Genomic DNA, 13,215 nt, shown 5'->3' with positions numbered 1-13,215 from the left:
TGTCTTTTGTGTACTGTGAGTTTTTATATCCTGGGTGTGTGGTAAGAATACCTGCACATGACAGCTTCCCCATAAATGCACGTGTATGTAGCTGCCAGATGCTGCTGAGGATAATGTCTACACTTTCTGCGGATGATCCCACCTAAAATATTCCCAACCTCGGCTGCATAGTTTCAGCCTTAATTTCCATGGAGTAATGACTAATGCCTTGTTTAAGGAAAAAACATACTAACAGAAACTCTGATGTTTAATGCATATATTAAGTACAAATGAAACTAGCTCTGGGTTCCTCTGCTTTCACTAAAAATATGAATAATAGTAAGTAACTTTTTCTGAGAAAAATTTCAGTAATTTTGTAATAGCCAATATTTTCAGATATTCAAGTAATATGATAGGAAATGTCCTACTTTTAAATGGTTAATTAACTTGTGTTTTAAAAGTTTCTAAAATATAATTGAAAATTTATTGGAGTATTTGTATAAGTTGAGTTAAACATGATAACTTTTAAAATGCTTAATTACTAATTGGATTAACTGACCAATGCAGATTACACTTTAAAATTCAGTTTCCAAATTTAAATGACAAAATTTCACTCCTTTTCACTATATTTTGTGTTGAATAAATATATGCCATTGGGGAAAAGGAAAGAAAAGTAGGTTTATGTTACGGAGAAGTTTTGCTGGGTCTGTAAATACCGTTTTAGAAGCAGAATCAATTATTCATTATTTTGTACAAGTTGAAGTAAAATCATTATTCCACTGGCATGTTTTTCTTAACACTACTCACAGTGGTTAATGAAAAGGTTAATGAATAATGTGCATATTTCATTAGAGAAAAAAATCTTTATTTATTGGAAAGTGGTTAAATGGTTTATTTCTTTCCTTTGTTTTTTTAGCATCTTTATTGGAGTACAAATGCTTTCCAATGTTGTGTTAGTTTCTGCTGTATAACAAAGTGAATCAGCTATATGTATACATATATCCCCATATCCCCTCCCTCTTGCATCTCCCTGCCACCTTCCCTATCCCACCCCTCTAGGTGGTCACAAAGTACAAAGCTGATCTCCCTGTGCTATGCGGCTCCTTCCCACTAGCTATCTGTTTTATGCTTGGTAGTGTATATATGTCCATGTCACTCTCTCACTTTGTCCCAGCTTACCCTTCCCCCTCCCCATGTCCTCAAGTCCATTCTCTACATCTGTGTCTTTATTCCTGTCCTGCCCCTAGTTTCATCAGAACCATTTTCTGTTTAAGATTCCATATATATGTTTTAGCATATGGTATTTATTTTCTCTTTCTGACTTACTTCACTCTGTATGACAGACTCTAGGTCCATCCAACTCACTATAAATAACTGATTTTTGTTTATTTTTATGGCTGAGTAATATTCCATTGTATATATGTGCCACATCTTCTTTATCCATTCATCTGTTGATGGACAGTTAGGTTGCTTCCATGTCCTGGCTATGGTAAATAAAGCTTCAATGAACATTGTGGTACATGACTCTTTTTGAATTATGGTTTTCTCAGAGTATATGCCCAGTAGTGGGATTGCTGGGTCGTATGGTAGTTCTACTTTTAGTTTTTTAAGGACCCTCCATACTGTCCTCCATAGTGGCTGTATCAATTTACATTCCTGCCAACAGTGCAAGAGGGTTGCCTCTTCTCCACACCCTTTCCAGAATTTATTAGATTTCTTGATGATGGCCATTCTGACTGGTGCGAGGTGATACCTCACTGTAGTTTGATTTGCATTCCTCTGATGATTAGTGATATTGGGCATACTTTCATGAGTTTGTTAGCAAACTGTATATCTTCTTTGGAGAAATGTCTGTTTAGGTCTTCTACCCATTTTTGGATCAGGTTGTTTGTTTTTTTTTGATATTGAGCTGCATGAGCTGTTTGTATATTTTGGAGATTGATCTTTGTCACTTGCTTCATTTGCAAATATTTTCTCCCATTCTGAGGGTTGTCCTTTCATCTTGTATATGGTTTCCTTTGCTGTGCAAAAGCTTTTAAGTTTCATTAGGTCCCATTTGTTTATTTCTGTTTTTATTTCCATTTCTCTAGGGGGTGGGTCAAAAAGGATCTTGCTGTGATTTATGTCATAGAGTGTTCTGCCTATGTTTTCTTCTAAGAGTTTTATAGTGTCTAGCCTTACATTTAGGTCTTTAATCCATTTCGATTTTATTTTTGCTTATGGTGTTAGGAAGTGTTTTTTTCTGATCTGATTTTTATGATTTCTTTCCTTCTGCTAAGTTTGGGTTTCTTTTATTCTTCTTTCTCTAATTGCTTTAGGTGTAAGGTTAGGTTGTTTATTTGAGATTTTTCTTGTCTCTTTAGGTAGGATTGTATTGTTATCAACTTCCCTCTTAGAACTGCTTTTGCTGCACCCCATAGGTTTTGGATCATCTTGCTTTGATTGTCATTTGTTTCTAGGTATTTTTTCATTTCCTCTTTGATTTCTTCAGTGATCTCTTGGTTATTAAGTAGTGCATTGTTAGCCTCCTTGTGTTTGTAATTTTTACAGATCTTTTGCTGTAATTGATATCTAGTCTCAGCATTGTGGTTGGAAAAGATACTTGATATAATTTCAATTTTCTTAAATTTACCAAGGCTTGATTTGTGACTCAAGATATTATCTATCCTGGAGAATGTTCTATGAGCCCTTGATAAGAAAGTGTATTCTGTTGTTTTTGGATGGAATGTCCTATAAATATCAATTAAGTCCATCTTGTTTAATGTGTCATTTAAAACTTGTGTTTCCTTATTTAGTTTAATTTTGGATGATCTGTCCATTGGTGAAAATGGGCTGTTAAAATCCACTACTATGATTATGTTACTGTCAATTTCCCCTTTTATGGCTGTTAGCACTTGCCTTATGTATTGAGGTGCTCCTACGTTGGGTGCATAAATATTTACAATTGTTATATCTTCTTCTTGGATTGATCCCTTGATCATTATGTAGTGTCCTTCTTTGTCTCTTGTAATAGTCTTTATTTTAAAGTCTATTTTGTCTGATATGAGAATTGCTACTCCAGCTTTCCTTTGATTTCCATTTGCATGGAATATGGTTTTGCATCCCCTCACTTTCAGTCTGTATGTGTCTCTAGGTCTGAAGTGGGTCTCTTGTAGACAGCATATATACGGATCTTGTTTTTGTATCCATTCAGCCAATCTGGGTCTTTTGGTGGGAGCATTTAGTCCATTTACATTTAAGGTAATTATCGATATGTATGTTCCTATTCCCATTTTCTTAATTGTTTTGGGTTCGTTATTGTAGGTGTTTACCTTCTCTTGTGTTTACTGCCTAGAGAAGTTCCTTTAGCAGTTGTTGTAAAGCTGGTTTGGTGGTGCTGAACTCTCTCAGCTTTTGCTTGTCTTTAAAGTTTTTAATTTCTCCATCAAATCTGAATGAGATCCTTGCTGGGTAGAGTAATCTTGATGGTAGGTTTTTCTCCTTCATCACTTTAAATACATCCTGCCAGTCCTTTCTGGCTTGCAGAGTTTCTGAAAGATCAGCAGTTAACCTTTTGGGGATTCCCTTGTATGTTACTTGTTGTTTTTCCTGTGCTGCTTTTAATATTTTTTCTTTGTATTTAATTTTGATAGCTTGATTAATATGTGTCTTGGTGTGTTTCTACTTGGATTTATCCTGTATGGGACTCTCTGTGCTTCCTGGACTTGATTGACTAATTCCTTTCCCATATTAGGGAAGTTTTCAACTATAATCTCTTCAAATATTTTCTCAGACCCTATCTTTTTCTCTTCCTTTTCTGGATCCCGTATAATTTGAATGTTGGTGGCTTTAATGTTGTCCCAGAAGTTTCTGAGACAGTCCTCAATTCTTTTCATTCTTTTTTCTTTATTCTGCTTTGAGGTAGTTATTTCCACTATTTTGTCTTCCAGGTCACTTATCCATTCTTCTGCCTCAGTTATTCTGCTACTGATTCCTTCTAGAGAATTTTTAATTTCATTTATTATGTTGTTCATCATTGTTTGTTTGCTCATTAGTTCTTCTAGGTCCTTGTTAAATGCTTCATGTATTTTCTCCATTCTATTTCCAACATTTTGATCATCTTTACTATCATTACTCTGAATTCTTTTCCAGGTAGACTGCCTATTTCCTCTTCATTTGTTTAGTCTGATGGGTTTTTCCCTTGTTCCTTCACCTGCTGCATATTTCTCCGTCTTCTCATTTTGTTTAACTTACTGTGTTTGGGGTCTCCTATTCGCAGGCTGCAGGTTCGTAATTCCCGTTGTTTTTGGTATCTTCCCCCAGTGGGTGATTCAGTGTCTTGTGTAGGCTTCCCTGTGGAGGGGATTGGTGCCTGTGTTCTGGTGGATGAGGCTGGATCTTTTCTTTCTGGTGGGCAGGGTTGTGTCCGGCGGTGTGTTTTTTGGTGTGTCTGTGAACTTAGTATGATTTTAGGCCGCCTCTCTGCTAATGGGTGTGGTTGTGTTCCTGTCTTGCTAGTTGTTTGGCAGGGGGTGTCCTGCACTGGAGCTTGCTGGCTGTTGGGTAGAGCTAGGTCTTAGCGCTGAGACAGAGATCTCTGGGAGAGCCCTTGTCAGTTCATATTATGATTATGTGGGGTCGAGAGGTCTCTGGTGGTCCAATGTCCTGAACTCAGCTCTCCCAGTTCAGAGGCTCAGGCCTGACACCAGGCTGGAGCACCAAGACCCTGTCAGCCACACAGCCGGTTCCTTGGGAATTCTGAGACCTTAATTCAGAACTGCCTTCAACTACGGGGTTTTTGAAGACAAACTGTCTGAGAGGCCTGGGATCAGCCAGAAGCTGGCATCTCTTCAGATGTGGGAGCTTCTCTCTTTCCTTTTCTATCTCACTGATTTTCCTGCCATCTGAGCCAAAGCACTCCTGCCTTGGTTGACACATGTCTAGTCCTTGTCTTTATTATTAATACCTTCAAAGCAGAAAACTTTGATGCTTGCTGTGGTTATAATGTTCCAATTATCTTTATATATATGTTATATGTGTATGTGTATATATGTGTTTATATATATACACACAATGTCTTTGTTTATATATATACACACATTTATATATAAAATAAGTTATTTCTTTCAAACTCCTCTGTTTTGAATGCACTGCTGCATTTTTATATTATTTTCTACTACTCAAACAGATAAGAAGTTCAAGGTTTATAGTATGAAGATGAAATAATTTATCATTCCTAAGCATTGTGTACCCATACTTTAGGCAAGACAGTTATCTGTTGGGATAATTTAAGTTATAGAAAGACAATGGAATGAAGCAATTGTTTACAACACGTAATATGATATTGTAGACATTTTTTGAGCAGTTATAATAACTTAATAAGTAAAAAGTATATACAGTAATTTCTATTTTCTTTGTATAAGCAGTCCAATAATCCACTCAGGGCCAAGATTAAAAGAAATATAAATTCTGTAGTTGAAATTTAACTATTAAGTATTATAAACATTTTTTGTCTTTATTGCTAAAGATAGACATTTATCTTATTTCCCCTTTTAGAAATATTTCTCATCTTGTCTAGTACACATTGTTTTAGCTCATTTATCTTCTTCCTGGATTCAAAGCTAGAAAAGCTTTCCCAGCTACTTTTGCCATTAGGTGTGTTCATATGACAAAGTTCTAGCCAACAGAATGCCAACGAAAATGAGACATGCCACCTCCATGCCTGCTTTCCCCTACCAGTGAACCATCTACCCATTCTCTGCCATGCTGACTGGAGGACACTCATGTTTTCAGCCAAAAACACATTTGAACTAGCATAAATTGAATAAGGTTGAATAAATGAGCTCTTTATAAAGATGTGGTTGGGGGTAGAACCACAAGCGATAATATAGTATTCCTGGGCCACAACATAGCTACTCTGATACCAATTCTGTGTCTAAAGGCCACCAGAAAGAAAGGAGTCATCAGTACTTGGAGGAGAGCCATCAGCCAGGAGCTGATACCTTCACAGGAGGGACTGAGCCAGCCCCTGGGACACCATACAAAGGTCAAGGGATTATAGATCATGATGCCACTTGCTTGTCTCTTGAATTTCTTTCCAGTGTTCCCCATTGATGGAACCACACAGGAAGCCAGAAGACAAGAGAGCTTGTATTTTTTTGCTAGGGCTGCCTCAGCAAAATATCACAGACTGGATGGCTTAAACAAATGAAATTTATTGTCTCACGTTTGTGCGGCTAGAAGTCCAAGATCAAGGTGTCAGCAGTGTTGGTTCCTTCTGAGGGCTACGAGAGAAAGATGTGTTCCAAGTCCTTCTCCTTGGCTTGTAGATGACCGCCTTCTCCTCTCTTTATACTGTCTTCCCTCTGTGCATGACTCTTTCTGTGTCCTAATTTCCCTCTTTTATAAGGACACTGGTCATATGGGATTAAGGCTCACCCTAATGACCTCAGATTAACTTGATCACCTCTTTAAAGACGCTATCTTCAAATAAGGTCACATTCTGAGATACTGGAGATTAGCACTTCAATGCAAACCTTTGGAGACACAATTGAACCCATGACTGAGCCCACTGATATAATCTACAGAGCACCTCATCCTTAAGCGTACCAAGGTGTTCAAGAGTGGGGTGACAAATGCTTACCTATTTGTGTTTGTTTTTCTTCTTCATGTACTATATGCTGTGGTTTTGCAGCCTAACATCACTACTTGGTTTCATTTGTACTCTCCCTTTCATTAAAAGATGAGCAACAGCTTTAGCTAATATCTCAGTAAAATAGGTTTAGTACATGTACTTTTAGTACCTTTACTATACCAGTGTGCATTTCATCTGACTTAAGCACTCCATATTTTCCTTCCTGCTTTTGTTAGGTTAAACAATCACACGTTTCTTTTTTAAAAGTATCGTGCTCCTCTGCAGAAATCCTGTCTTTCCTTGTTCCAAAAATAATGAGCTTTTCAAGTTACTTTTTCATAGAGAGTATTTGTTTCAGTCTTTCTGAGAGAGCCTTTCTTCATAGGCGGTGCACAGCCTTGCTGTTTTTTCCCCCACTATTCCACTAGAGCATGGGAGGAAGGATACTTCTCCTATATTCATATGCAATGGAACGTCATCATCCAACAGAAACAAGATGAGAGTGTAGAGTTGGGGGTGAAATGTGTGCATACCATTAGCTTTACTTTAAAGGTATGTTAATGGTCAAAATATTATGCCACAGGGACTTCCCTACTGGTCCAGTGGTTAAGACTCACATCCAATGCAGGGGACGCAGGTTTGATCCCTGGTCAGGGAACTAAGATCCCACATGCTGTGCAGCATGTCCAGGAAAAAATAAAGAATAACGTGCACGCAGAATATAATTGTTTTTAAATTATAGCTACAGCATTCCTGAATTGATTTAAACAAAATTGAAATTTTCTTTTTCCCTTTTACTTCTAAGTATGTTTTAAAGGTGTAGAAAACTAAAATTAATGGAGCTCCACTTTTGTTCTTTATAGATGATAAACATAAAAAAAAAATTTCTATAAATTTTCCATTATTTCAAACAAACCCAGGACCTGTGAAGAAATATTTCTGAATTTAGATAACTTAGACCAGATATAGACAGGTTGTCAACTACTTTTTCATAAAAATAAAAAACAATAGTGTGTGTAAATTGCAAAAAACAAATTGTAGTTATATAACTTTAAGGAAAGTGATTTTTTTTTTGCTGTTAAATATCCTTAAAAGTGACATGTGCTGAGGATAGAGAAAAAATAAGTACCCCTGAGATGTAATGTTTTTCTTTTAAAAAACACTTTAAAGAGTATGTAGTCACTTTTAAAACACAGACTGGACATGCTATAGTAGAAAAATTTAAGAGATCTGGGTTCTCATCTTGCCCTCGCACTGACTAGCACCATGTGATCTTGAGAAAGTTGCTTACTTTCTATGATTCTCAGCTTTGAAATGTGCAAAATGAGTGTTATGGACTCATAACAAATTCATATGTTGAAGTCCTAACCCTCAGTACTTCAGAATGTGACTGTTTGAAGGTAGGGTTTTTAAAGAGATAAGAAGTTAAAATGAAACAATTAGGTGGGCTCTAATCCCTCATGACTAATGTCTTTATAAGAGGAGGAAATTAGAACACAGACACACAGAGGATATGGTGCAAAGATACAGGGAGATAACAGTCATATACAAGCCAAGTGAGAGGCATCAGAAGAAACCAACCCTGCCAGAATCTTTTAAAAAAATTTTATTGATGTATAGTTCATTCACAACGTTGTGTTAATTTCTGCTCTACAGCAAAGTTATACACAAACACACATATATGTATACATATATATATATACATTCTTTAAAAAAATTTTTTTTATTATGTTTTATCACAGGATACTGAATATGGTTCCCTGTGCTATACAGTAGGACCTTGTTGTTTATCCATCCTATATATAATAGTTTGCATGTGCTAATCCCAAATGCCCAATCCATCCCTCCCTCAAACCCCTCCCCCTTGGCAACCACAGGTCTGCTCTCTATGTCTGTGAGTCTGTTTCTGTTTTGTAGATAGGTTCATTTGTGTCATATTTTAGATTCTGCATTTACATGATGTATGGTATTTGTCTTTCTCTTTATGATTTACTTCACTTAGTATGACAATCTCTAGTTGCAGTCATGTTGCTGCATGTCCTGCCAATATCTTGATCTCAGAATTCCAGCCTCCAGAGCTGTGAGAAAGTAAATTTATGTAATTTAAGTCCCCCAGTCTGTGACGCTTAGTTAGTTATGTATCTGTAAAGCATCTGGCATATGGTGGTTGTTTAATGCTTACTAATTAATATTGTTCTTGCTGCTTGAAGGCTTTTTTGCAGGGCACATCATTTATATTAATTAATTAATTAATTTATTTATTTATTTATTTATTTGCGTTACGCGGGCCTCTCACTGTTGCGACCTCTCCCGTAGCAGAGCACAGGCTCCGGACACGCAGGCTCAGTGGCCATGGCTCACGGGCCCAGTCGCTCCGTGGCCTGTGGGATCTTCCCAGACCGGGGCACAAACCCGCGTCCCCTGCATCGGCAGGCAGATTCTCAACCACTGCGCCACCAGGGAAGCCCAGGGCACATCATTTATAATTCTTATCTTTATCTTATCTTGAACATGCAGCAGTTCTTTCAGGGTAGAAGAAGAGAAGAGATCAAATTACACTATGTTTCTACAACGTGGGTCATTGTATCCATGACTTAAAACATATTCAGACGTTTTGGAGTAGCCTTGGAATTGTGCCCTTTTCAAACTGTTTTTTTTCTGTATTTAACCTCTATATCTCCTAGTTCTACATCTGGGAAATGATAGTAAAACTATAATAAAATGTTAATTCATAAACAACAAGGTCCTACTGTATAGCACAGGGAACTATATTCAATATCTAATAATAAACTACATAATGGAAAATAATATGAAAAAGAATATATATATATATAAAAGAATCACTGTGCTGTATACCTGAAACATTGTAAATCAACTATACTTCAATAAAAAATGAAAGAAACTATAATAAAAGTTAATAATTAAATTGTTCTTAGAGATGAATAAATTTGTATATGTAATAGAATTACGACTTGACACATAATTGGTGTTTAATAAACTGTAACTATGATTACCGTGTTCTCAATTTATTTTTTAACCCTTTTTCAACACTCCCCAAGTTAGAACAGCATCTTCTGGTGCACTCTCTGTCTCTCCCACCATTTCTCACCTGTCTTTGTTTCCTTTGAAGGGTCCAAATATGTGTTTTGTGATACAATTCTCACTGCTACCCCAATGTTCATAGACCACCATCCGTCCAGATGTTGGTACACTCTGCCTTGGGAAACTATCACCTTGGCTAGGATGGCATTTTCCAAAGTGCATTGCCCTCAGCATTGGTTATTCAAGAGGTTAAAATGCTGAAGAAAAACATTAAAGGGTCCTGTGCCCATGTCTGGAGTTAAGCAAAGAAAGCGACACTTTATTAAATTAGGATCTCAGGAGTCTTAAAATGCACACATACATTTTGAGTGTCAGGGAAGGTATATGTGATGTAACCTTTCCACAATTTAGTTGATAATAAATTGTTTTTTCATTAATTTTCCCTAAGAGTCTGGATTCTAGACAATAGGATTTGGGTAGTTCTGGCTGAAAGAGGGTAGACTTCCTTAAAACTTCTCCTTTTACTTCTTTCCCAGTCTCTGTTTTTTTGCCTCTTTGCTTTCTTCTTTTTTTGGCTTTAAACAGTTAATTATTTTTACCAAATAATAACCTATTGCCATAATCAAATAACTTACTTTAGTCTACATACTGGATAAGGATGATGGTGTGTGTTTCAAAATATCACTTATTTAGAAAAAATGGTGGAGGGAGGCAAAACACATAATATATATTAGGTATTAAAAATTAGACCTTACTAAAAATAAAAAAATGCAAATTAGGGGGAAATGTCAATTTCACTTAATAGATTGGCAAAATTATATCTGATGTTGGTGAGGATTTGAGGGTAAAGTCAACTTCAAATGCAGCTTTTAGGAATATAATAATACATATTCATTACTCTATATCAATTGTGGTATAATGGATCATTTTACTTTTCTTCTTTATGTTTTTTTGAATGTTCCACATTTTCTATAGTGAATATATTTGACTTTGTTTATCAAAAGAAATACCAGTTTGTTTTCACAACTCCTCTAAGTGGAAAACATTGTGAGGATTTCAGGGCTTCTTTTTATAAATCTGCTTATGTAAATTCCTTGATAATATAGTTCCTATAACATGCTTTCCCCAGTACTATTTTAGGACATACAGACAAGACAGAATGGTTTGATGAACATTAATTTACATACAAGAATATGTGAATATTAATCAGGAGAGCCTCCACTTTGAAGTGCAAGAACAATACCCAGAGAAATAGTCTTTGCTGCATATGAGATGAAGTGGAAATAAAAAATGTATCTTACCTGATAAGCAGTGTATACTTTCGTCCATCATCCACTTTAATAGTAGTGTTAATGCTTTTCAATTTTGCTTCACCAGCACAGAAAAAGTGGTACTACGGGGAAAAAAAATTTTTCCTCAAACAGTTTTTCAGTGTGAAATTAACATCTTATTTTTGTATTGAACATTACAATTTACCAGTAATATTTTATTGTGTTGGAGAGATAAGAAGTCTGAAAATTAAAGTGACAGCTCAAGGTGTGCAACTAATAAGTGCTAGAATTAAAACACATAAATGCATACATATTATATATATATATACACATAAACCATACACATGTACACATACATACACGCACGCACACACAAACACACACTTCTGGTTTCTCTTGTATTCTGGGGAGCCTGGTTGAGAAAGGCAGCTTCTTCGGCTAGCTGGGAGTGAGTGTTAATAGGCAATTTTCCTTAGATACTAGTAACTGAGCAATGCAAACACTAGCGTATACCATCTAGACAGTGATGTTAACGTCACACAAGGGAAACAAAGATTATGAAAGTTAATCATTCATCCTAAATTTCCAGAGGATTGAAGGGGACTATGGCCATTTGTGGGATTATTGCTAATTGGACCAACTGAGTTATGGTTTTAAAAGGAGCAATCATGTCTATAGTAGATATGCTTGGCCAGACACCCCTGGGAATTCCATGAATGGGCTGCAGTGGCCTACATCTTCTCAACAGCATGTTCCTGAAAGTATATCAGTTATATTGTGGCCATTCTTTCACAGAAAGGGCCTTTATAGACTTTAGCATATCTATTAGAGATCTGTAAGCCACATATAAGTTAAAGAAACACAGTTGCATAGTGTTTCATAACTCCTATGCATCTAGATACATTAAATTGACATGTCTATATCTTCCCACATGTAATCCAAAGGTAAACATAATGCTATATATCTTAACTTTTTATATTTGGTCATCTCAAAAAGGTTCCTTTCCTTTATAAAATTATCTACTGAAGGTTCACTTTAAGAACTATGTTAAACAGCACTGAGATTTCCAAAAACAAATATATCTACATGTACTTTACCAGAAAATCAGTTGCATGACCTTTGGCTGTACATTCTTCTCAAGCCATGTGTAACTAAGTAAAAGGCCACATTTGTCTATTGCATTTTTATGCTGTGTCTAGTATGCAATCAAGGTGACCAGATTTAATATTTAATATTTTTGGCAGCATGGATAATAATTTAGCTATTTCTTATGTACATCACTAGGAGATCTATGTTGTTAGTTAAAATAGTTATTTAAGTTTAAATGATAATTTACTGGCCAACAATGTGTGTGTATGGGGGGTAGTAATCTCCTTGTTTTGTTCAAATATATCAGAAAATTATTTTTCAGGTACAGCTAAGACTTATTAATTCCTATCTTCAGGGATGTAAAAGTTAAACATTTAAAAAATATTTAATGGATGATTTTATTAATTGTATTGAATTTTTTCTTTTATTATAAATAGCTCCTTTATGATATATATAAAACAATAGCTACTGTGATTGTTACTCTGTACCATGGATTTTTAAAGTAATTTATAGGTTTCACCTGATTGCTTTCTTACAAAACAAAAAACAAGAAAAACAAAAATCTGTGAAGTAGGTACTACCCTTTTATTACCTTCTTTATTCAGAGGTGGAAACTGAGGGGGAGTAATCTGCTCCAGTCAGGGAGGCACAGTGATTCATGAAACAGCTAATAAGTGAAGGGACTGACATTTGAGTCCCAACATGGATGTATCTGCTTACCTCCTTGTTATTAGAAAGAGCCAATGAAATAGTTTTAAACATTAATTTTGATACATTTATCTTTGAAACTTAAATTTCCTAAAAAAACATTTGACTAACAATTCTGCATTTCTAGAATTTGAATAGGTCTTAAATTATGATCACTGGAAGAGTTCAACCATAATATGTCTTTTGTGAAAATTGTAATGTAAATACATTCCCCATATGATTATACTTTTAAAATGAATGAGGAAATTGGAGCATAGTCTCAAAAAATCATAGCAGATTAAGGAAAATCTTAAAATCATAAAGATAGGATAGCACTGAAATTTCCTTTAAATCATTACAATGATTACAATGATGGGTGTGGAAAGAACATGGATTTTGGACTGACACAACGGAGTAACAATTCCTGATCTACCATCTTTGAAAGAGTTCAAAGAGCATGTGTAATACCGAACATGCTGAGAACCTCCACTGGCCTGAGAGGTCTTTGAGAAAAAGAAATAGAAATACAGAGAG

At 35.7% G+C, this 13,215-nt stretch overlaps 1 protein-coding gene across 2 annotated transcripts in view; it reads right to left on the bottom strand.

Annotated features, from left to right (window-relative positions):
- EYS (eyes shut homolog) overlaps positions 1-13,215 on the bottom strand; it is a 1,673,869-nt gene that overhangs the window by 694,440 nt on the left and 966,214 nt on the right. For both annotated transcript variants that reach the window (XM_049695235.1, XM_004282511.3), the window contains exon 26: positions 10,936-11,027. In XM_049695235.1, coding sequence (XP_049551192.1) covers positions 10,936-11,027 — 92 coding nt within the window. The remainder of the gene's footprint in view (positions 1-10,935; positions 11,028-13,215) is intronic.

Source organism: Orcinus orca, chromosome 12, assembly GCF_937001465.1.
Source record: "Orcinus orca chromosome 12, mOrcOrc1.1, whole genome shotgun sequence".
NCBI lineage: Eukaryota > Metazoa > Chordata > Mammalia > Artiodactyla > Delphinidae > Orcinus > Orcinus orca.
The sequence above is the reverse complement of the archived record's forward strand: the minus strand, read 5'-3'. Positions and strand labels throughout refer to the sequence as shown.